The 24,186-nt window shown below is 46.6% G+C and overlaps 1 protein-coding gene across 1 annotated transcript in view; it reads left to right on the forward strand.

Annotated features, from left to right (window-relative positions):
* Positions 1-19,986, forward strand: part of CHDH (choline dehydrogenase) — a 54,940-nt gene extending 34,954 nt beyond the window's left edge. Inside the window, exons 7-8 of the mRNA XM_073592289.1 lie at positions 11,647-11,749; positions 19,018-19,986. Coding sequence (XP_073448390.1) covers positions 11,647-11,749; positions 19,018-19,436 — 522 coding nt within the window. The 3' untranslated portion in view covers positions 19,437-19,986. The remainder of the gene's footprint in view (positions 1-11,646; positions 11,750-19,017) is intronic.
* The last annotated feature ends 4,200 nt before the right edge of the window (positions 19,987-24,186 follow it).

The following is a 24,186-nucleotide window of genomic DNA, read 5'->3' on the forward strand; positions in this document are numbered from 1 at the left end:
ATGAAAAGCATATCCCTCTATAGTGGCGGTCGGCAACCCGTCGATCGCAGTCCACCTGTCGACCGCCGGGAGGCAGAACACCGGGAGAAGAGGCCGAACATCGGGAGAAGTCGGAAGGAGACCCCCCGAAGTCGGAAGAAGACCCCGGAGCTGAAGAAGACCCCTGTGCTGATTTGACTTCGGAACCAGCGATGCTCCGTAGGCGTTCAAGGGGCTATGCAAGCACGCAGGCCAAAAGATGCCATGCGGTGCTTGAGCTGGTGTGCTTGGGGGACAGGAGTCACACTGGGGCAGAGATTCTGTCAGCTCTGCAGGGGCAGGTTCAGAGGTGGTTGATGCCACGCCAGCTTAAGGCAGGTATGGTGGTTTGCGACAATGGCACCAATCTCCTCTCTGCCCTCCGACAGAGACAACTGACCCATGCGCCCTGTTTGGCTCACGTCCTTAACTTGATGGTGCAGCGGTTCTTGGGCAGGTACCTGGGCTTACAGGATGTCCTGAGGCAGGCCAGGAAAGTCTGTGTGCATTTCTGCAGGTCATATATTGCCAGTGCTCGGCTGGCTGACCTCCAAAAGGAATTTAACCTGCCCAAGAACCGCCTAATCTGTGACATGCCCACCAGGTGGAACTCAACGTTGGCCATGCTGCATCGGCTGCACACGCAGCAGAGGGCCATCAATGAGTACCTGTGCGACTATGGCACCAGGAGAGGGTCATGGGAGCTTGTTTTTTTTCCCCACACCAGTGGGCCATGATCATGGATGCATGCACTGTCCTGTCACCATTTGAGGAGGCCACGAGGATGGTGTGCAGTGACAGTGCATGCATCAGTGACACTGTCCCTCTTGTCCACCTGTTGGAGCACACGCTGCGTGGAATAATGGACAGGGCACTTGAGGCAGAACAGAGGCAGGAAGAGGAGGACTTCCTTAGCTCTCAAGGCCCCCTTTATCCAGACAGTGTTCCTGCGTGCCCGCCGATCACACAGGAAGAGGACGAGGAGGAGGAGGATTGGGTCAGCATGGAGGTGGAGCCTGGCACTCAGCATCAGCAGCAGTCTTTAAGGGATCATTTACAGTCCCAAGAAACCCATGGACTTGTACGTGGCTGGGAGGAGGTGGCTGCGGATCATGTCGTCCTTAGTGACCCAGAGGACTCCGGACCGAATGCCTCAGCAAACCTACGCTGCATGGCCTCCCTGATCCTGCAAAACCTGCGGAAGGATCCTCGTATTCGTGGTATCAAGGAGAGGGATCAATACTGGCTGGCAACCCTCCTTGATCCACGTTACAAGGGTAAGGTTGCAGACCTTATCTTGCCGACGCACAGGGAGCAGAGGATGAAACATCTTTGGGAGGCCTTGCCGAAAGGCCTGTGCAACGTGTTCCCAGAGACTGGGAGGTTACAAACTCCTGTTCCTGGACAACGTGTTGCTGAGGCTTCAGTCAAAGAAGGAGCGGTGGAGAAGGTGGCCGTCTGACCGATGAGTTCAGACAATTTTTTAGTCCGCAGCCCCAAGGTATGATCGGTTCCAGCAACCATCGCCAGCGTCTGTTTTACATGGTGCAGGAATACCTAGGGGCAAGATCAGACTTGGACACCTTTCCCACCGAAAATCCTCTGGGTTACTGGGTCTTGAGGATGGATCACTGGCCAGAGCTTGCACAGTATGCAATTGAGCTACTGGCCTGTCCTGCATCCAGTGTTTTTTCGGAACGCACATTCAGTGCTGCTGGAGGTTTTGTAACCGATCACAGGGTGCGCCTGTCCACCGACTCGGTCGATCGACTGACCTTCATAAAAATGAATCAGTCTTGGATCACCACCAGCTACCAAGTACCTGATGCTGATGTAACCGAATAATTTTTAAAAAAATATCAGATCTGTTCAAGACTGCCTATGCTGATGTTGAGTGACTATCCTGTTATGCTGAGTGACTATCCTCTTCCTCCTCAATGATCATGCTGATAGCTTGTAAAAATATTTTTGGTTCTGGGCGCCGCCACCAGTGGCTAAGGCCCAATTTTTCAGCCCCTGTTTAACAGGGGCGTGTAATTACAATTTTTGATGCAATATTTTGCAAGGAGGGTTCGTTGCTGCACTCAACTAGAGTATTTGTGAGGGGTTGCAGTCTTGTGGCACCAGCACCAGTGCCTAAGGCCCAATTTTTCAGCCCCTCTTTAACAGGGGCATGTAATTACAATTTTTGATGCAATATTTTACAGGAGGGCCCGTTTCTGCGCCCACCAAGAGTAACTGTGAGGACTTACAGTGTTGTGGCACCAGCACCACCACCACAAAAGGCCCAATTTTTCTGCCCCTGTTCAACAGGTGCATGTAATTACAATTCTTGATCTAATATTTCACAGCAGGGCCCGTTCCAGCGCCCACCAAGAGTAACTGTGAGGACTTACAGTGTTGTGGCACCAGCACCACCACCATCACCAAAGGCCCAATTTTTCTGCCCCTGTTCAACAGGGGCATGTAATTACAATTCTTGATCTAATATTTCACAGCAGGGCCCTGTGAGGGCTTACAGTGTTGTGGCAACACCAACACCTAAGGCCACAATTTCTGCAGAGTATATAGGGCAGGCCCCTAATTTAAAACATCCAACTTACAAATGACTCCTACTTGCAAACGGAAGGAGACAACAGGAAGTGAGATGAAATCTACCCATAGGAAGGGAAATTCTCTCCTGTAGGAGTTAATATGGGAAAACCGTGTCTCCTTTCCACTGATGCTTTATCACCAATCTTTGTTTAACTAAAAACCCCAAATTGTCGAAAAACATTTGTCATTGGGAAAGTGAGGTAAAATCTTCTGAAAAGGAGCACAGACGGCAAAACAAATGTCACAGGGGTGATAACCCTTCCCTATGTTTTCCAAAAAGCTTAAAAATATATTTTTTGGCTGGAGCTACACTTTAAAAATGTACCAGTTCAAAATTACAAACAGATTCTACTTAACAACAAACCTACAGTCCCTGTCTTGTTTGCACTGCCTGTATACTGCTGTTCAGTGGGCCTGGGGCCCCACGCCTTTCCTTTTTTTAATTTGGTTGCGGGGTCCCCCTTAATATCCATACAAGACCCAAAGGGCCTGGTAATGGACTTGGGGGGGTTGGGGGGGGGTACCCATGCCGTTTGTCTCACTTTTCTCTCTCATTTTCATCCATATTACCGGGACCGGACATTACATTAAAGCCGTAAGCAGTTTTAAATTACTTTTATTCCTTTAAAAATTTCATTTTGTGCAGGGACTGTTCTAAGCACGGGAAACACGCGCCACTTTACAGGCATACTATAGACCCCTCAGGTATGATATTTAAAGGAATATTTCACTTTTTTTTTTTCACTTTAAGCATCATTAAAATCACTGCTCCTGAAAAAACGGCCGTTTTTAAAAGTTTTTTTTGCATTGATACATGTCCCCTGGGGCAGGACCCGGGTCCCCAAACCCTTTTTAGGACAATACCATGCAAATTAGCCTTTAAAATTAGCACTTTTGATTTGGAACGTTTGAGTCCCATAGACTTCAATGGGGTTCTAACGTTCGTGCAAATTTTCGGTTCGTTTGAAGGTTCTGGTGCGAACCGAACCAGGGGGTGTTTGGCTCATCCCTACTCCTGAACCCTGCATTCTGAACGCACCGCACTCCTGAACCCTGCATTCTGAACGCACCGCACTCCAATTCCCTGCATTTTGACCACAACGCACTCCTGAACCCTGCTTTGTGAGCGCTATGCACTCCTGAACCCTGCATTCTGAGCGCAACACACTCCTGATCTCTGCGTTCTGAGCGCAACTCACTCCTGATCTCTTCATTCTGAGCGTAACACATTGGTAAACCCTGCATTCTCTTCATAAAGCACTCCTAAACTCTGCACTCTCCTTTAATGTTTATTTTTGTTCTGAGTAAAAAAAAGGTTGGCACTACTGTGTTTTTTTTTTTGGGGGGGGGGGGCACTGTGCCCGGTGATCTTTGACTTCATCAGTGTTATTCAAGTAGATCCCATCTCTCAAAGGTTGCCTACCCCTGCTCTATAGCGTATACTTTTCTCAATTAAAAGCACCAAGTGTCATTTTTGTCTGCGGCCTCGTTCCTCTGCTATCTACATCATACATGAGCCACTTATGATGTTTTCCTGACACTAAGAGCACAAAGGTGACAGGGGAGGGACCTCCAGCAGATTGACAGCCTCAGCTCTGTTCCTGTGTGCTGTATGAAGGGGGGCAGGGGTGTCCCTTCCCTCCAATGAGCTCTCCTCACTGAGTTCTGCAGAGTGTAGTTTAAGCTCTCCACACCCTTTTTTCTGTACTCTCAGACAACCTTTAAAATTCTGGACTTTGAATGGCTGTGGAGAAGAGAAGACTGCAGATAAACAGGTACATCCTATGTAGGTGGATTTGTTCAATCTCTGTGTATCACCTGAGGCCAGTCACTTCATGGGGTCTATGTGAGGGTTTACAACTACTTTAATTCATTTTTAATATTCAGAGAAAACTCACCTATCTATCCATGTCTTTATGCTTTATTTTGTTAAATATCACTTTGAAAGACACCCCCCTAGCCCTTCTCTCAGCAACCATCATGACTAAGGGCAGATGATTCATGTAGCATTTACTTCCTGGAATCCATCTGCCCTTAGCTGACATCCCCCCTGCCCTCCTTCAGATGACAGAAACATAAATGCCCATGAAGATGTATTACATAATTTTGGCCTAGGCCAGAAACAAGGAAGCAACTAAGGAAATGTGAAACAAGCTTAATACCGTCCTATCTATTTACTAATGCTAGCAGCATAAGGAATAAAAAATAGGTAATGTTGATTAACAGAGTTTTGTTCCACTTTAACAATGTAGCACAACGGTCAACCTAAACAGTCCATTCAATTTATTTACAGTTACATACATAGTTACATAGTAGGTGAGGTTGAAAAAAGACCCAAGTCCAACCTATGAAGTACAGTACGGCACGCACTCCCACTATATAATTGCTGGTAAATGTAAAGACAATTGTACATTCAGATTTCTGTGTGTGTGGAAAGATTAACCATTATTAACCAATCAAGTTCCATTTCTTACTCTCTAAGCTGCATGAAGGATGATTGCCTGGGATCTAAATGGTCAATATAGGAAAAAAGGTCCTCTCTTCCTTCTAATTTTTATAATTCTATGTTCTTTCTGCTGTGTGTGTTTGTAAACTGTAAAAAAAAAAAAAAAAAAAGTTAAAGTAAATCTAGCAATGAATATAATCAATGTTAATACAGGAAGAAAAAATGATATCACAATACCCACTTCTTCCTATCTCAGCGCTACGGAGCCACAAGTAGCATCAACACAGGTACTAATTTAACTTTAACCACTTGACGTCCGCGCTATAGCCGAATGACAGCTACAGCGCTGACCTGAATTTCCGGGAGGCTGTCATAAGACGGCCTCCCCTTTGCACGCTCCCCACGCAGGCGCTGTGATCACAGAGTCACCGAGACTCGGGTGATCACTGATCCGAGTAAGGGGCCGATCCCGGTCCCTTACCATGTGATCAGCTGTCAGCCAATGACAGCTGATCACGTGTGTAAACAAAAGCTTGGTATCGCTTACAGCGTGAGGAGAAAAAAAAGCCGATCACCAGCTTATGTTCAAGGGACATCAGTCCCGAAGAGGAAGGAGGCACATCTGCCTCCTCCTCTGCCTCCTCTGTGCCAATCAGTACCCCCTGCCATTGCCACCTGCCAGTGCCCACCAGTGCCACCTATCAATGCCCACAAGTGCCACCTATCAATGCCCACCAGTGGTGCCAATCAGTGCCACCTAGCAGTGCTGCCTTTCAGTGTAACCTACCAGTGCCGATCAGTGCCCATCACTGCCGCCTATCAGTGCCCATCTCTACCAGCTATCAGTGCCACCTATTAGTGCCACTTCTCAGTGCCCACCAATGCCACCTATCAATGCCCTTCAGTGCCACCTCTCAGTGTCACCTCTCAGTGCACACCAGTGCCGCCTATCAGTGCCCACCAGTGCTGCCTATCAGTGCCCAAATGTGCCGCCCTATTGGTGCCCATCAGTGCAGCCTATCGGTGCCCATCAGTGCAGCCTCATCAGTGTACATCAATGAAGGAGAAAAATTATCTGTTTGCAAAATTTTATAACAAAATATAAAAAAATATATATTTTTTTTAAATTTTGTATTTCATTTTTTTTTTTTACAAAAAATAAAAACCGCAGAGGTGATCAAATACCACCAAAAGAAAGCTCTATTTGTGGGAAAAAAATGATAAAAATTTCATTTGAGTACAGTGTTTTATGACCGCGCAATTGTCATTCAAAGTGCGACAGCGCTGAAAGCTGAAAATTGGTCTGGACAGGAGGGGGGGTTTAAGTGCCCAGTAAGCAAGTGGTTAAAACATAAATAAAATGTATAGAAATATATAAAAAGCAGCAGCCACTTAAAACATTGATCGTAAATTCTCACATAAGACAAATAATTCAAACTGCAGTAGCAACAGTAGCAAGTACTCATCAAAGCGGCGCTCCTGTCAATTAGTAAAAAATGACTGGCTAGTATATGTACATCACCATATACACATAATGCACATTGAATAATAGAAACAGGCAGATGATGGTGAAGAAAAGTCTATAGTGGACACAGTTGGTGGTCTTAAACTTGTTAGTGATGAGTGCACCTTTCACCAAACTCCTCCACACCGTGCTCCACACACCCCACTGGGGTTCAAACTCACCAAAACCATAAGAATAACAGGCCTCAATCTTCATCAGTATACTGCCATATACTCAATCCCAGCCACGTTGGTAAGCCTCAGAAATCCAGCAACATGGGAAGAAAGACTCCACATAATACAGTTCCGTTTGACCATTTATTAAGATTTTCAGATTAAAATTCAATGTTCCATGACACTCTAATGGTTCCACTTTGGTCGTATAGCTCAGTGTCAGTGTTAGAGTTCAATGAGTCACTCTGAGAGCCGGAGGTGCTTCGGTAGAGATCGTAATGAACTCTGCGTACTGCACTTCCTCCTTCCGGTTTACTCACTGAGTCCGTGGAACGCACAGTGTCAATAATGTCACTTCCAGTCGCCGTAAGATCACACACTGACGCGTTTTGTCATTGCGACTTTGTCAAAGGGCGTGATGACGAAACACGCCAGTGTGTGATTTTCACCATCATCTGCCTGTTTCTTTTATTCAGTGTGTATTATGCATATATGGTGATATACATATACTAGCCAGTCATTTATTACTAGGGATGAGCTTCGAGTTCGAGTCGAACTCATGTTCGACTCGAACATTGGCTGTTCGCAAGTTCGCCGAACAGCGAACAATTTGGGGTGTTCGCGGCAAATTCGAATGCCGCGGAACACCCTTTAAAAATCTATGGGAGAAATCAAAAGTGCTAATTTTAAAGGCTAATATGCAAGTTATTGTCATAAAAAGTGTTTGGGGACCTGGGTCCTGCCCCAGGGGACATGGATCAATGCAAAAAAAAGTTTTAAAAACGGCCGTTTTTTCAGGAGCAGTGATTTTAATAATGCTTAAAGTCAATCAATAAAAGTGTAATATCCCTTTAAATTTCGTACCTGGGGGTGTCTATAGTATGCCTGTAAAGGGGCGCATGTTTCCTGTGTTTAGAACAATCTGACAGCAAAATGACATTTTGAAGGAAAAAACTCATTTAAAACTACCCGCGGCTATTGCATTGCCGACAATACACATAGAAGTTCATTGATAAAAACGGCATGGGAATTCCCCAAAGGGGAACCCCGAACCAAAATTTAAAAAAAAAAATGACGTGGGAGTCCCCCTAAATTCCATACCAGGCCCTTCAGGTCTGATATGGATATTAAGGGGAACTCCGGCCAAAATTAAAAAAAAAATGACGTGGGGTTCCCCCTAAATTCCATACCAGACCCTTCAGGTCTGGTATGGATTTTAAGGGGAACCCCGCGCCAAAAAAAAACGGCGTGGGGTCCCCCCAAAAATCCATACCAGACCCTTATCCGAGCACGCAACCTGGCAGGCCGCAGGAAAAGAGGGGGGGACGAGAGTGCGGCCCCCTCTCCCTCCTGAACCGTACCAGGCCACATGCCCTCAACATTGGGAGGGTGCTTTGGGGTAGCCCCCCAAAACACCTTGTCCCCATGTTGATGAGGACAAGGGCCTCATCCCCACAACCCTGGCCGATGGTTGTGGGGGTCTGCGGGCGGGGGGCTTATCGGAATCTGGAAGCCCCCTTTAACAAGGTGACCCCCAGATCCCGCCCCCCCCCCTGTGTGAAATGGTAAGGGGGTACTTATACCCCTACCATTTCATGAAAAAAGTGTCAAAAATGTTAAAAATGACAAGAGACAGTTTTTGACAATTCCTTTATTTAAATGCTTCTTCTTTCTTCTATCTTCCTTCATCTTCTGGTTCTTCTGGCTCTTCTGGTTCTTCCTCCGGCGTTCTCGTCCAGCATCTCCTCCGCGGCGTCTTCTATCTTCTTCTCCTCGGGCCGCTCCGCACCCATGGCATGGGGGGGAGGCTCCCGCTCTTCTCTTCTTCTTTTCTTCTCTTCTTCTCTTCTTCATTTTCTTCTGCGGGCCGCTCCGCAATCCATGCTGGCATGGAGGGAGGCTCCCGCTGTGTGACGGCGCTCCTCGTCTGACAGTTCTTAAATAACGGGGGGCGGGGCCACCCGGTGACCCCGCCCCCCTCTGACGCACGGGACATGATGGGACTTCCCTGTGGCATTCCCCGTGACGTCACAGGGAAGTCCCGTCAAGTCACCGTGCGTCAGAGTGGGGCGGGGTCACCGGGTGGCCCCGCCCCCCCCCCCGTTATTTAAGAACTGTCAGACGAGGAGCGTCGTCACACAGCGGGAGCCTCCCTCCATGCCAGCATGGATTGCGGAGCGGCCCGCAGAAGAAAATGAAGAAGAGAAGAAGAGAAGAAAAGAAGAAGAGAAGAGCGGGAGCCTCCCCCCCATGCCATGGGTGCGGAGCGGCCCGAGGAGAAGAAGATAGAAGACGCCGCGGAGGAGATGCTGGACGAGAACGCCGGAGGAAGAGCCAGAAGAACCAGAAGATGAAGGAAGATAGAAGAAAGAAGAAGCATTTAAATAAAGGAATTGTCAAAAACTGTCTCTTGTCATTTTTAACATTTTTGACACTTTTTTCGTGAAATGGTAGGGGTATAAGTACCCCCTTACCATTTCACACAGGGGGGGCCGGGATTTGGGGGTCACCTTGTTAAAGGGGGCTTCCAGATTCCGATAAGCCCCCCGCCCGCAGACCCCCACAACAACCGGCCAGGGTTGTGGGGATGAGGCCATTGTCCTCATCAACATGGGGACAAGGTGTTTTGGGGGGCTACCCCAAAGCACCCTCCCAATGTTGAGGGCATGTGGCCTGGTACGGTTCAGGAGGGAGGGGGGGACGCACTCTCGCCCCCCCCTCTTTTCCTGCGGCCTGCCAGGTTGTGTGCTCGGATAAGGGTCTGGTATGGATCTTTGGGGGGACCCCACGCCGTTTTTTTTTTTTTTTTTTTTTGGCGCGGGGTTCCCCTTAAAATCCATACCAGACCTGAAGGGTCTGGTATGGAATTTAGGGGGAACCCCACGTCATTTTTTAAATTTTGGCCGGGGTTCCCCTTAATATCCATACCAGACCTGAAGGGCCTGGTATGGAATTTAGGAGGACTCCCACGTCATTTTTTTTTTTTAATTTTGGTTCGGGGTTCCCCTTTGGGGAATTCCCATGCCGTTTTTATCAATGAACTTCTATGTGTATTGTCGGCAATGCAATAGCCGCGGGTAGTTTTAAATGAGTTTTTTCCTTCAAAATGTCATTTTGCTGTCAGACTGTTCTAAACACAGGAAACATGCGCCCCTTTACAGGCATACTATAGACACCCCCCAGGTACGAAATTTAAAGGGATATTACACTTTTATTGTTTGACTTTAAGCATTATTAAAATCACTGCTCCTGAAAAAACGGCCGTTTTTAAAACTTTTTTTTGCATTGATCCATGTCCCCTGGGGCAGGACCCAGGTCCCCAAACACTTTTTATGACACTAACTTGCATATAAGCCTTTAAAATTAGCACTTTTGTTTATTCATGTTCGTGTCCCATAGACTTTAACGGTGTTCACGTGTTTGAACGAACTTTTTTCCTGTTCGCATGTTCTGGTGCGAACCGAACAGGGGGGTGTTCGGCTCATCCCTATTTATTACTAATTGACAGGAGCGCCACTTTGATGAATTATTTGTCTTATGTGAGAATGACTATAATCAGACTTGTTATGAGGGGTCCTTCAAGCCCGACATTAATTACTCAGGACTGCTGCAGGCACAGACACATAAATGTCTTGCATATCTTTGCTGTGAGCATAACTGTATACCTTCACTACAGCAGCCAGGAATATGCAGTATATGAAATATTGCTCCTGCCCACCGGAGAGAAGAACCACTGTTAACACATGAGCCACAATGTTGTGTAGAACAATGGTTCTCAACCACCAGGCCATGGCCCATTCCTGGGCCTCTAGCCAGCTGCAGATCCCCTAATCTCTAGCAGTCCCTCCCAGCCCCCATAGTGCTTCCAGGCTCCCTGAGAGATTTAAGCCCCCACAGTTCCTCCCAGGCTCCAACAGCGTCCAGCCTTTCATTGTGTCCCTCAGCCCAGTGCAGTGCCAGCCTGCTGTAGAGCCTCCAGCTCCAATGGTGCCCTTAACCTTCAAAAGTATTCCTCAGTGCTCCATAACCTCCTCTCAGCCCCCTCTAGAAACCTCATAGCCTACAGGGACATCAAATCTGCTACAGAGTCCTCCAACCCCCTCCAAAACCCCACAGCGACACTCAGCCCCATCCAAAGCCTTCCAGCATATCAGTACATATTTTGCATCCCCATTACGTATTGTGTGAGCATAAACTTTTTTTTTTACTGTTGGGGTATAGAAGGTTTTGTAAAATTGATTGGGCCTTGATCTCAATAAGTTTAAGAACCACTGTTGTAGAAGAAATTTGGGGCACCATAGTGTTGCTGCGAAGTTAAATTATGGGAGACCCTATCAATAGTGATACTGTAGTACAGAGTGGCTGATATGACACTTGTCATTAGATGAAGACATTGGATTGTGTGTTCAAATTTATCGCTGAATATTGATTTGCCAACTTTGATAAGCAGAAGTCGTAACACACATGTACACACATACACATACATGTAGGCCTCATTCACACTGGCGGACACTTTTTTTTGGGGGGGGGGGGATCCAACTGCACCATGCTGCAACCCCGCCGCATTTGCATGCATTAGATACGGTTGTGATGCAATATCATTCCCTTGAATGGGGTGCATTTGTTGGCAGTACCATCTGTCAGAAGTAACATGCTGTATAAAATTTGCTGCAACCACTGCAATGTATACAGACATGTCTCCCAACAGTGTTAACTTGATGATAGAAAGCTGGGGGTGGGGGTGGGGGGACAAAAACACAGACCTTGGCCCCTGCCTGCATGTGTGATTAAAGCCTTAATGCCGCAATTTGTATGGCATTAAGCAAGTTCTGGCATACCATTGTACAGTATGTTTTGTTTTTTCCATAAAGAGGAAGCAATAGTAATTCCAAATCGTTTGTCTATGCCAGGTACACGTTGGAACTATGAGGGCAACCAGCGTAGGGTGTCTGAAACTTAGCAGTACTGACCCAAGAGATCATCCCATTATCAATCCAAACTACCTTTCTACTGGTGAGTATAAAAAACATCAATCATCATTGATATACTCATAATAAAATGTGAAATCGAGATTCCAACATTAGAATTTTCAGTTAATTTTTTTTTTTAATCAAATAGAACTTTATTAAAAGAACAATAAATGAACAGCACCACAGTATACAAGATCATGTATATATTAGGCGTAAGCCTTCAACCTTTGTTATGTAACTCTAAATCGCATAAACTCAGTACAACCGCATACTACTTAGATCAGACAAAAAATAGTCAAACAGTAGAATTTCGTGAAGAATGGAGACCCCAGGTGAAATACGCATTCCAGTGACTATCATATCCCTCCTACAGTAGTAGACGGTCCATAACTAGATCAGGCGGAGCTAGACCAGGAACGTCCAGCCAAGGCGCCCAGATTTTGTTGAATTTTTTCACACTACCCCTGTGCTGATAAATTTATTTTTCCAGCCTGATAGTATCCCCCATTTGATTTAGCCACTCCTTCACTGTGAGGGGTTCCGTTAATTTCCAGTGCCTTAAAATGTATTTCCTGGGTTGGAAAAGGGCCCTAGCGATCGCTAGACTAGTGATAGTGTCTGGAGAATTGGTTACTGTACCATCAGGTACCCGCAAGGCACCAATGGATGGTGATATCTGCTGTGAGTGGGAAATTTTTTCTAAAAGGCGACCAGTATGTTCACCCTTCTCATAAAATGCAAGTTTGCTGAAGAAGCGTTTCCGCTCTGCCGCCGAGGAGGTGAGCCGGCTAAACGCATTCTGAGCAGACAACCATGCATCCCTCCATGGGGTTAGCGACAAACTCGACCTCCAGATCATGCACCAATCGCTCCACCCCCTCCCTTTGTGCGTTCAAATCCCTTTTGAATGCATTGATTTCTCTAATAAACAGTCCCCGAAGAAAGGCTTTAAACGTCTCCCACACTACCCTCTCATCTGGGTGTCCCTCCTGATCAGACCACAAATCGGTTATTTTTTATGCTATCTGGTTCTGGGATGGGAGGAGATTAAGCCAGAAGGCATTTAGCTTCCAAGGGGCCCTAAGTAGTGTTGAGGGGGGACAAACCTCCAGGCTAAGAACCAGTGGAGAGTGATCTGATATCCCCCTCATATTTTATCTCCGCCACCGATCGGACAGCTGTATCCGGACAGAGCCAAAGATCAATGCGTGACAACGACACATGCGATTTTGAAAAGCATTAGAATTGCCTCTCCCCAGGGTTCCTACTCCTCCACAGATCAGTCCAGCCCACCTCCTCAATCAGTTTTCTCAGGGCTGTGCGGCATATGCCTCTACCTGGTGTCACCGGGAGTATTTGTCTAATTGGGGGTCCATGTAACAAAGTCACCCAGGATATGTAACGGGACATTCGAATGACCCAACTGAAATTCCAGCACCTTCCGCAACACCTGATGACTATATGGAGGTGGGATATAAACAAAGGCAAGTATACACTTCAAAGAGAACAGGCGACAATATAAAATGAAATATCTTCCCTCAGTGTCCACCACACTATTAAGTTCCTGGTAGTCTAGTGAGCCATGTATGAATACACTGGAAAAAGGAGATGTGAGTGGAATGATAGGACCAGCCCACCCAACGGAACTTTAGGCAAGACAGGGAGTCAGGGGTGAGGTGAGTCTCCTGTAAAGCACAGATAGCAGGGAGGTATTTACACATAGGTGTAGAAACCATAGTACGCTTGAGGGGGTCACCCAGCCCCCTAACGTTCCAAGATACCACAGTCAGAACATTCATCCCCCCCGGCCATGGTAAATATATATCAGTGCACTTGAAAAATGTTACATTCCACAGTATCTCAAATCCTGTGACCTATGGCAGTGAGCCAACTTGTGCCCGGGTATGCGGTAACAAACCCATAATGTCTGAGTACTTATGCAGTGTATTCTCTGTACTGCACTGTATAAATTGTTCCAATCAAGCTGAACCATTGAGTGCAACGGCACTCTAAACTCGATGTGTACAATCCGGGTAATTGCAGTAGTAGGTAGGGCCAAAAGCAGATGTTGCAATGCCCTGGTCTCCACCGAGATCCCTAAAGCAAGCAGAAGAAGACTTGCAATAAAGGATTGAACAGCAAAAAAGGTCAATGGGACAACAGGTCCTGACTCCTGCTGGCCTCACAACCACCAGCAGGGGAGCCACAGCAGTTAAGTCGTGACACATTAAACACGGGGTAGACTTTTTCTTCCCACATGCTCTCCGTAGGGAGAAAAAGGACAATAAATCAACTCTTGTTCCCAGCACTGCATATAACAGCTGCAAAACAGTGTAGAAAAATAAGGCATCATTCAAACAGGGTAAGTCCTGGGCTTATGGATGCAAAGAACACTACAAGGCCCTGAGCAGGTCAATCCTCTTCAGCCGCTGGTCTCCTGGACTGACAAAAAGCATTCTCATTTGGATCCAACCACGCAGAGGCATCAGCTGCCTTTTCAAAGAAGTGGGTCTGGCCTCTTGCAGTGATGCGGAGTCTCGCTGGGTATAGCATAGTGTAGTATAAGGGGCCTGTAATTTCTGCAGCCTTTTCTTGACCTCTGTGAAACAGGCCCTTCTATTCTGTACATCAGAGGAAAAATCAGGATAGAATGAGATACGAGCCCCGTTAAACTGGACATTTTGCCTCTCCCGGGCCAAGCGTGGGATGATCTCTCTATCCCTGTAATGTAGCATTTGTGCCAGTATGGGATGAGGGGGATGTCCCAGAGGTAAGGCTCAGGGGGACTCTGTGAGCTCTTCCTACAGCATATAGTGGTGTAAATGCCTCCTTTCCAAACACCTCCAGTAGTCATCTCTCCATGAAATCAGCGGGGTCTCCTACCCTCCAGTTTCTCAGGGAGACCCACAATACGTACATTATTTTGTCTTATTCTGTTTTCAAGGCCATCAGCACATTGATCAACAGCTGCAACCATCCTAGTATTATATTGTGAGTCTCTGATCAGAGGGGAAAGTTTATCTTCCGTGTCACTGATCCTACTTTAAGCAGCAGTGGTTCTTTCTCTGATCTTTTGCAGATCCTGTCTTATCAGGACATTTCCTCCTTTAGACCACCAAAGTGTTCTTGCAGTGTAAACTGAGGCAGTACATTTATTTACTGCTCTCAGGATCTCAGCTAGTGTAGGCTGTGCATTGTCCTCATCCCCACTGTCATCTTCCAGCTCCTCTGACTGTGCTTCCATTAGCTTTGCATCTGTGCACCCTGTTTCACCTTCCTCCATATGCACGTGTTCCATAGCTTCCCTCTCAGGCTCACCACCCTCCTCAGCTGAGTCAGTAATATTCAGGGATTCCACCAGCTTCTGGGCATAATAACGAATGTCTTTGGGGGGGGGGGGTTGCCACTGGTTTTCTTAGGGGTCTTGGGTAGTTTACTCACTGTTTCTTTAGTTTTATCAGCGCCACGCGGTCCACACTGCTGGAAACCTGTGGCGGCGCCATTTTGGCGCTCCAGACGCTGTACATCCTCCTTGCTCTTTCCCCTCAGAACCATCATGGATTTGTTCGAACCGGGTGACACAGCAGAGTCTCTGATGCAGGAGTCGTCCGATAGCAGGGAAACTGCAGTTTGGCTGGGAACAGGGTCGATTCAGGGTAACCCATGGGAGCTCTGTGAGGAAGCTGCTACTCACATGCCGGTCCAGGCCACACCCCCCCAGTTCAATTTTAGAATGTTTCCTGAATACCACTTTTCACCCAAGACACAATTCAGAATGTTTTATTTAATATATAATTAGCAGCTTCCAAAGGAAGACTTTTTTTTTTAATTTGAGTGTTTTAATACTCCTCCCTCATAGGTACGGTATGATTCAGAGTGGCAAGGAACAAGAAAAATAACAAACAAAAATGATATAGAGACAAACCCTAAAGAGTTAAACTACAAATTTTATTTGCTGAAAAAGAGCAAAAATTGTACAAAAGACACCAACCTTAAAATCCTTCAATCCCTGATAAAAAAAGACCAAAAAGAAAGTCCCAAAAATAGGGAATAAATCTCCAATGGTCAAGCAATACCCCAAAAGCTATATGACAGGTATGATGAAATGAAAGTGTTTCATTCCTTGAGTGGCGGAACTTCGTCAGAGCTACTGTAAGAGCTGTAAGCTTTTAGCTCTTTATGCTAGGATAGATACCCCCGTTTTTGCACCCTTAGCTTAGCCTATACCTCATGATGGGCTTGAGAAACTGAAATGGAACCTGACGGACCTGATGATATATAAAATCTTGAAACTATCAGCATGAGTGACCCCAAGATTGATTCAAATGGATAATTAACCACGGAGAACAGACACTGAAATGATGGATGGCATTACTCTATAGATCACTAACAGACTGACAGATACCGACATCCCATATTGGATGTGAAAATCACTATCAGAAATCACAGATGAGAGATCTTCAGCCGGAGATCTGTGGCAATTGAATACAGACGTACAGATTGAATCTCATCCTTCATTGGAGAGATCTCTGTGTGATCAACTATCAGTAAGTAACCGCTATTTATTTTTCGCTTGGATGATATACCTGCATGTAGAGGGAACACCAGCATAAGGTTACAGTAAAGTTATCTGTGAGATCGCTTTTCATTTGTGTTATATACCTGACCAGTTCGGGATTGGAATGCTCAGTGATCCATCCAGTTCTATCCAGTGTCTGCCATTGTCTAAAACACATACATGCCATTTATCAGGATAACAGCAGGACTTTTTGTATATCTGAGGACATACTTCATCATTGCGAGGGAAGTTTTTTCTTTTTTCTCCCCTTTTTTCACTTTTTGGATTACTTATTATCCCAGTGTGACCTCCCTTCATATATATGTCCCTGACTGACTGTTTGACCGACTGTGGAAATGACATGTGTAATCTTATGAATAGTCACAGTGACTGCATTATTTCAGAAGTGAAATAGTGTGAACTATTTCTGTGGTTTCAGAATCACACTGTTCCCTTCAGGAATTATCCAGTTTACCTACTGCATGATCTATCTCCCCTTCATTGAGAGGAGTACTTTGAACTACCTGTCATATAGCTTTTGGGTTATTGCATGACCATTGGAGATTTATTCCCTATTTTTGGGACTCTCTTTTTGGTCTTTTTTATCAGGGATTGAGGGAATTTATGATTGGTGTCTTTTGTACAATTTTTGCTTTTTCAGCGAATAAAATGTGTAGTTTAACTCTTTAGGGTCTGTCTCTATATCATTTTTGTTTGTTATTTTTCTTGTTACTTGCTAGTTATTTTTAATTACCCCCCCCCCCCCCACAATATATGTGGTGAGTGCTACCATTTTCATTATAGGCAGGATTCCCATTTGTCTATATTGGTTGTATGATTCAGAGTGGAAAACAGTCCTGGACTGATGGTCTGGATCATTTGGCATTTGCCAGAGGGGCTGAACTTTGCAATTCTGCTTTAATGCTGATCTAGACCTTTCAAGGGGTTGTAAACCTACATGTTTATTCACCTTAATGCATCCTATGCATTAAGGTGGAAAAACACCTGTCAGTGAACGTTCCCCCAGCCCCCAGTTTTACTTACCTGTACCCTCGAACTTCACCCATGCGCTGTCTCTCTGCCCAGGGTTTTTTGGCTCTTGATTTGATAGATTGATAGCAGTGCAGCCATTGGCTCCCGCTGCTGTTAATCAAATCCAATGACGCGGCACCGGGGCCGAGTCCTGCATTCAGCAGCTATGGACGCCAAATGCTGGACTCGGGAGGGCGCCCGCAAGGTAATCCCCTGGGAGTGCGCTTCTCCTAGGGGGGTTATCTGATGAGGGGAGGAGCAAGTTCGGGGCTACTCTGCGCAAAACGAGCTGCACAGTGGAGGTAAGTATGACATGTTTGTTATTTAAAAAAAAAAAGGCCTTTACAAGCACTTTAATGTCCCTTTAAATGGTTCGTTTGGACCTGGCTGGCCCAAGCAAACTATTTACTGCACTGACAGGTGCACTTGCTAGACACTGTTTTAATTGCGCAGTACAGAAGGCCACTCCAGCTGATTTCCCGATCAGCTGGTGTGACGTCACCATAGTGTATGCGCACATCGTAGAAGGCATTTTTCGACAGGAGATACCATTTGAAGGGCAGAATTGAAAGCTATGCAAACAGTGGTGGGAGACCGTAGTTGTCAGATTGTGCCTTGCTGTTGCAGGGCGGGTTTTGTGTTGCAACCTGCCCTTACACACAGGTAAAACCTGCCATTCAATACAGCAAACCCGCCCTGCAACACCGACAAAACCCAACCTTGAGCACACTATAATCCTGCCCCGCAACAGCAAGGCACATTCAGCTTCCCGTGAATGGCTGATCGGTGTCAGTCCAACTGTATTTTGTTCTGGGAGTGAGACAGAAAGTCACAGCTCTGTATACTGTATGTAACTGTGGCTTCATATAGTTCCTACAGCAGGTTCAGCAAGTGCAGCAAATATTTAGTTTGGACCATATTGACCCAGACAAACTATTTAAAGGGGCATTGAACGTGGGGTTCAGCTTTAAAGGGTTCAAAACTCCATATGGTTTTCAATGCTGTTTGTAACAACACTGGGGACGTTCATTCCTGTCCAAGACATATAACAGGAAGTGAGGGGTAATCTCCCCATAGTGAGGGGAATCCCATCATGGTCACTTGGACAGCTGTCCATACCGGATGGCTTCTCCTCTAATCCTGTGATAACTGTAAAACTTTGGTTTTCATAGTTGGTACCCAGACTAAAAAAAAACCCCCCAAAAAACATGGCATATATGCTAGCTCTTCCATGCTCTCTCTACATTTAGGGAAAAGGTTTTAGCTGGAGTTCCACTGACCAACAGTGGAGGGAGGGAGGGTCTCGTTTGGGAGGATTTTGTATATTCTTTTTTGGTAAGTTTCATGTGCATGCTTTTATGCCAATGCCTGGCCCTGTTCCATTGAACAGCAGAATGCTAGAAGTCAATGAGTAAGTATACTGTTGATGATATACTCCCTCTTTGAGATGACGTGAAGCATGGAAAATGGACTAAAACAGAACATGAAGTGTTGACATCTAAGCCATGTTGACTTCACATTGTGATGACAGAAAAATGTACTAGATGTTGCGTATTGTTTAAATGACAGAATGAGTTATTGCAGCAAGCTATGTTTTTTTTTTTTTTTCCATGTGTAGGTGTAATTTGTGCGCTCTTTTCCATGGTCTGTTATCTTCGTAATTATCCTTCAAATTGTCCAAAATGTAGTAAAACTATCTTCCTGTGCATATCATTTCACAGAAAAGGACATTGTAGATTTCCGGGAGTGCGTGAAGTTGTCCAGAGAGATCTTTGCTCAGAAAGCGTTTGATGAATTCCGGGGGCCCGAAATCCTGCCTGGCTCTAGTGTCCAGACAAATGAAGAGATTGATGCTTTCATTAGACAGAAGGCAGACACAGCCTATCACCCATCCTGCACCTGTAAAATAGGGCAGCCAACTGACACAAGTGCGGTTGTTGACCCAGAAACAAAGGTAATAGGTGTGGAAAATTTACGAGTCGTGGATGCTTCTATCATGCCCAGTATTGTAAGTGGGAATTTAAACGCACCAACTATTATGTTGGCAGAAAAGGCAGCTGATATCATTCAGAGTATTCCTCCTCTTGTGGAGAGAGATGTACGTGTGTACAGACCTCAAACTCTGGAGACTCAACGATAGGTAATTGTTGTCTTCATAATTGAATGACATTTAGCTTGTTATAGCATTGTGTATTAAACAATTGTAATTTTTTTTAATTGTAGAAAATGCTTTTTTTTAATACTTTATTGCCGATCTCCTGCAGCCTCTGTGCTGCCACCTCCTGTGGAAATGCACCCCAGTAATGACTGCGTGACAGCTTTCCTGATTGTGACAATAGTGGACAATGTCTAAAGCCTAGGACCCACGGGCCGGATGTTTGGGGTCTTTTAGACCCCCGCTCCCTCCATAAAGAGTATGTGTCACCTCCTATTACTAAATAGACAATAAAAAAGAAAAAATTTGCTGCGCTCAAAGCTAAATAAAATAAAAAAAGCAGCTAACACAATATTGTTGGATACAATAGCAAAAACTGACAGGTATAGGTGTAGCGCTAAATCAAAATGTCAATAAAGCAGATGTATAGAAAATACAGTCCATAAATGAAATATTGCAATCCATCCAGAGACTTCCAATTAGAAAGAAAGGAAGAGAACCGTCACCTACACCCAATAAGACTGCCTCTTACCGCCAGTGTGTAAGATGTGGACATTGAGCAAACATCTGAAGAGCCAGTTCCACAATTCTTCATCATCCACTGGGTCCACTCATTGGACTAGGAATCCTGATTCACAGACCCCCAGAGACTAAGATGGCTGTATTTTTCCAACCCCGACTGGGAGATGAACTCCACAGACACAACTTGGACTGTTTATTTTCCAAAAAGGGGTAATTTTGGGGGATATTTGGACTGTCACGTTGCGCGGTCAAAGCTGCTTCTTCAGGGCTTCAGTCTCTCAGCATCTGACTTAGAACACACTTCACTCTCGGGAGGGGTTGGAAAAATACAGCCATCTTAGTCTCTGGGGGTCTGTGAATCAGGATTCCTAGTCCAATGAGTGGACCCAGTGGATGATGAAGAATTGTGGAACTGGCTCTTCAGATGTTTGCTCAATGTCCATATCTTACACACTGGCGGTAAGAGGCAGTCTTATTGGGTGTCGGTGACGGTTCTCTTTTTTTCTTTTTAATTGGAAGTCTCTGCATGGATTGCAATATTTCATTTATGGACTGTATTTTCTATACATCTACTTTATTGTCATTTTGATTTAGCGCTACACCTATACCTGTCACCACCTATTACTGTCACAGGGGATGTTTACATTCCTTGTGACAGCAATAAAAGTGATCAAAAAATTTTTTTTTTAAGTGACAATGTAAAAAAATAAAAAATAAAAATAAAAATTTTTTTTTTAAAGAGCCCCCGTCCTTGTGAGCTCGCGCAGCACAGAAATGCATGCTTAAGTCACGCCAGCATATGTAAATGGTGTTGAAATCACACATGTGAGTTATCGCCGCGATCGTTAGAGCGAGTGCAATAATTCTAGCAAAAGACCTTCTCTGTAACTCCAACCTGGTAACCGTTACATTTTTTAAACCATCGCCTATGGAGAATTTTAGGTACCATAATTTGTCGCCATTCCATGTGTGTGCGCAAATTCAAAGCATGACATGTTAGTGTAACATCATCTTCCACATTATACTAAAAAATTTGGCTAACTTTACTGTTTAGTTTTATTTTTAATTCATGAAAGTGTCTTTTTTTCCCAAAAAAGTGCATTTGAAAGACCGCTGCGCAAATACCGTGTGACCTAAAATATTGCAACGATCGCCATTTTATTCTCTAGGGTCTCTGTTAAAAAATATATATAATGTTTGGGGGTTCTAAGTAATTTTCTAGCAAAAAATACATATTTTAACTTGTAAGCAACAAATGTCAGAAATAGGCTTATGCCGCGTACACACGAGCGGACTTTCTATCCTACTTGGTCCGGCACACTTTCCGACGGACTTTGTCCGCCAGGTGCGCCGGACTTTAAAACGGACGGACTTGCCCACACACGCCGGGACTTTCCGGCGGGCTAAGTCCGCCCGTCTTTCCGACGGACTTTCGCCGGAGTTCCGGCGGACTTTCAGAATGAACGGACTTGCCCACACACGGACAAGTCCGTTCATTTTGAACGTGACTCAGGTGCGACGGGACTAGAAAAGGATGTCAATCTTGCCGCTTTTATCGGCGAGATTGACACCTTGCTAGCCCCGTCGCGGGGCATACCAGGCCCTTAGGTCTGGTATGGATTATAAAGGGGAACCCCGCTACGCCGAAAAAACGGCGTGGGGTCCCCCTAAAATCCATACCAGACCCCGATCCGAGCACGCAGCCTGGCCGGTCAGGAAAGGGGGTGGGGACGAGCGAGCGCCCCCCCCCCTCCTGAACCGTACCAGGCCGCATGCCCTCAACATGGGGGGTGGGTGCTTTGGGGGAGGGGGGCGCCCTGCGCCCCCCCCCCCCAAAGCACCTTGTCCCCATGTTGATGAGGACAAGGGCCTCTTCCCGACAACCCTGGCCGTTGGTTGTCGGGGTCTGCGGGCGGGGGCTTATCGGAATCTGGGAGCCCCCTTTAATAAGGGGGCCCCCAGATCCCGGCCCCCCACCCTATGTAAATGAGTATGGGGTACATGGTACCCCTACCCATTTACCTAGGAAAAAAGTGTAAGTAATAAAACACACTACACAGGTTTTTAAAATATTTTATTAAACAGCTCCAGGGGGGGATCTTCCTCCGGCTTCGGGGGTCTTCTTCCGGCTTCGGGGGTCCCTCCGCTTCATCTTCTCCCGGCGTCCGGTTGGTTCTTCTCCGCTCTCCGGCCTCTTCTCCCGGTGTCGCAGGTCTTCGGCCGGCCCCTCCGCTCTCTTCATGTAGCTCTATTGCGAGCGGAGGTCCGGACTTCTGGGCTTCTTGGCTTCTTGGCTTCTTGGCTTCTCTTCTCTTCTCTTCCCCCAGATGTTGACACGACGCTCTCTCCGGCTGGACTGGTCTCTGAGGGCTGCGTTGTGACTTATATAGGCGGAGACCCCGCCCCCATATGATGTCACAGTCCCTGGGCATGCTGGGACTGTGACGTTTTAGGGGGCGTGGTCGACCACGCCCCCTAAAACGTCACAGTCCCAGCATGCCCAGGGACTGTGACATCATATGGGGGCGGGGTCTCCGCCTATATAAGTCACAACGCAGCCCTCAGAGACCAGTCCAGCCGGAGAGAGCGTCGTGTCAACATCTGGGGGAAGAGAAGAGAAGAGAAGCCAAGAAGCCAAGAAGCCCAGAAGTCCGGACCTCCGCTCGCAATAGAGCTACATGAAGAGAGCGGAGGGGCCGGCCGAAGACCTGCGACACCGGGAGAAGAGGCCGGAGAGCGGAGAAGAACCAACCGGACGCCGGGAGAAGATGAAGCGGAGGGACCCCCGAAGCCGGAAGAAGACCCCCGAAGCCGGAGGAAGATCCCCCCCCGGAGCTGTTTAATAAAATATTTTAAAAACCTGTGTAGTGTGTTTTATTACTTACACTTTTTTCCTAGGTAAATGGGTAGGGGTACCATGTACCCCATACTCATTTACATAGGGTGGGGGGCCGGGATCTGGGGGCCCCCTTATTAAAGGGGGCTCCCAGATTCCGATAAGCCCCCGCCCGCAGACCCCGACAACCAACGGCCAGGGTTGTCGGGAAGAGGCCCTTGTCCTCATCAACATGGGGACAAGGTGCTTTGGGGGGGGGGGCGCAGGGCGCCCCCCTCCCCCAAAGCACCCACCCCCCATGTTGAGGGCATGCGGCCTGGTACGGTTCAGGAGGGGGGGGGGCGCTCGCTCGTCCCCACCCCCTTTCCTGACCGGCCAGGCTGCGTGCTCGGATCGGGGTCTGGTATGGATTTTAGGGGGACCCCACGCCGTTTTTTCGGCGTAGCGGGGTTCCCCTTTATAATCCATACCAGACCTAAGGGCCTGGTATGCCCCGCGCTCGCCGCAATAGGAAGATTTGTTTTTCCTATTGCAGCGAGCGCGAGATGCAATACCATCCCCTCGTGTCGTATTTGGTCTGTCGGACCAGCCTACACACGAGCGGGCTTTCCGTCGGACCAGCACACACACGAGCGGACCTTCCGCCCGAAACTGAGTCCGACGGAAAGATTTAAAACATGTTTAAAATCTAGGTCCGGCGGGCTTTTGGGAAGAAGTCCGCCGGAAAAGTCCGCCGCCGCCCACACACGGGCGGATTGTCCGGCACACTCTGGTCCGCCGGACCAAGTATGCCGGAAAGTCCGACCGTGTGTACGCGGCATTAGGCGTGAAAGGGATAAGAAACTTGTATGCGACTATTGGAACTTCTGTCAACTTTTTATTGCTGCTTATGTTCCCATTTGGAAGATGTATGTATCTTTACTAAGGATAATCTTGGGTTTGATTCAAACCCATAAGTGGCCAAACCCAGAAGAATACTGGCAATGCTGGAGCAATCAGCTGCGGGAAAGAGAGGGATTCCCATCCCAACAGCTGCACATACACAAAGGGTCAGGGATGCTCATGTCATCATTGACCTAACTAGGCCACAGTAATGGATACCTAAAAAAAAAATCTAATCGGGAACAGATACAGTAATAAAACCTGACAGATGACAGATTCAAGAGAGTTTAATAAGACTCGTGGCCACTCATTACAATTAGAAGAAAAGAGGTTTAACCTTAAACTACGTAGAGGGTTCTTTACTGTAAGAGCGGCAAGGATGTGGAATTCCCTTCCACAGGCGGTGGTCTCAGCGGGGAGCATTGATAGCTTCAAGAAACTATTAGATAATCACCTGAATGACCGCAACGTACAGGGATATGTAATGTAATACTG

The sequence above is a fragment of the Aquarana catesbeiana genome, linkage group LG07, assembly GCF_042186555.1.
Source record: "Aquarana catesbeiana isolate 2022-GZ linkage group LG07, ASM4218655v1, whole genome shotgun sequence".
Classification (NCBI taxonomy): domain Eukaryota; kingdom Metazoa; phylum Chordata; class Amphibia; order Anura; family Ranidae; genus Aquarana; species Aquarana catesbeiana.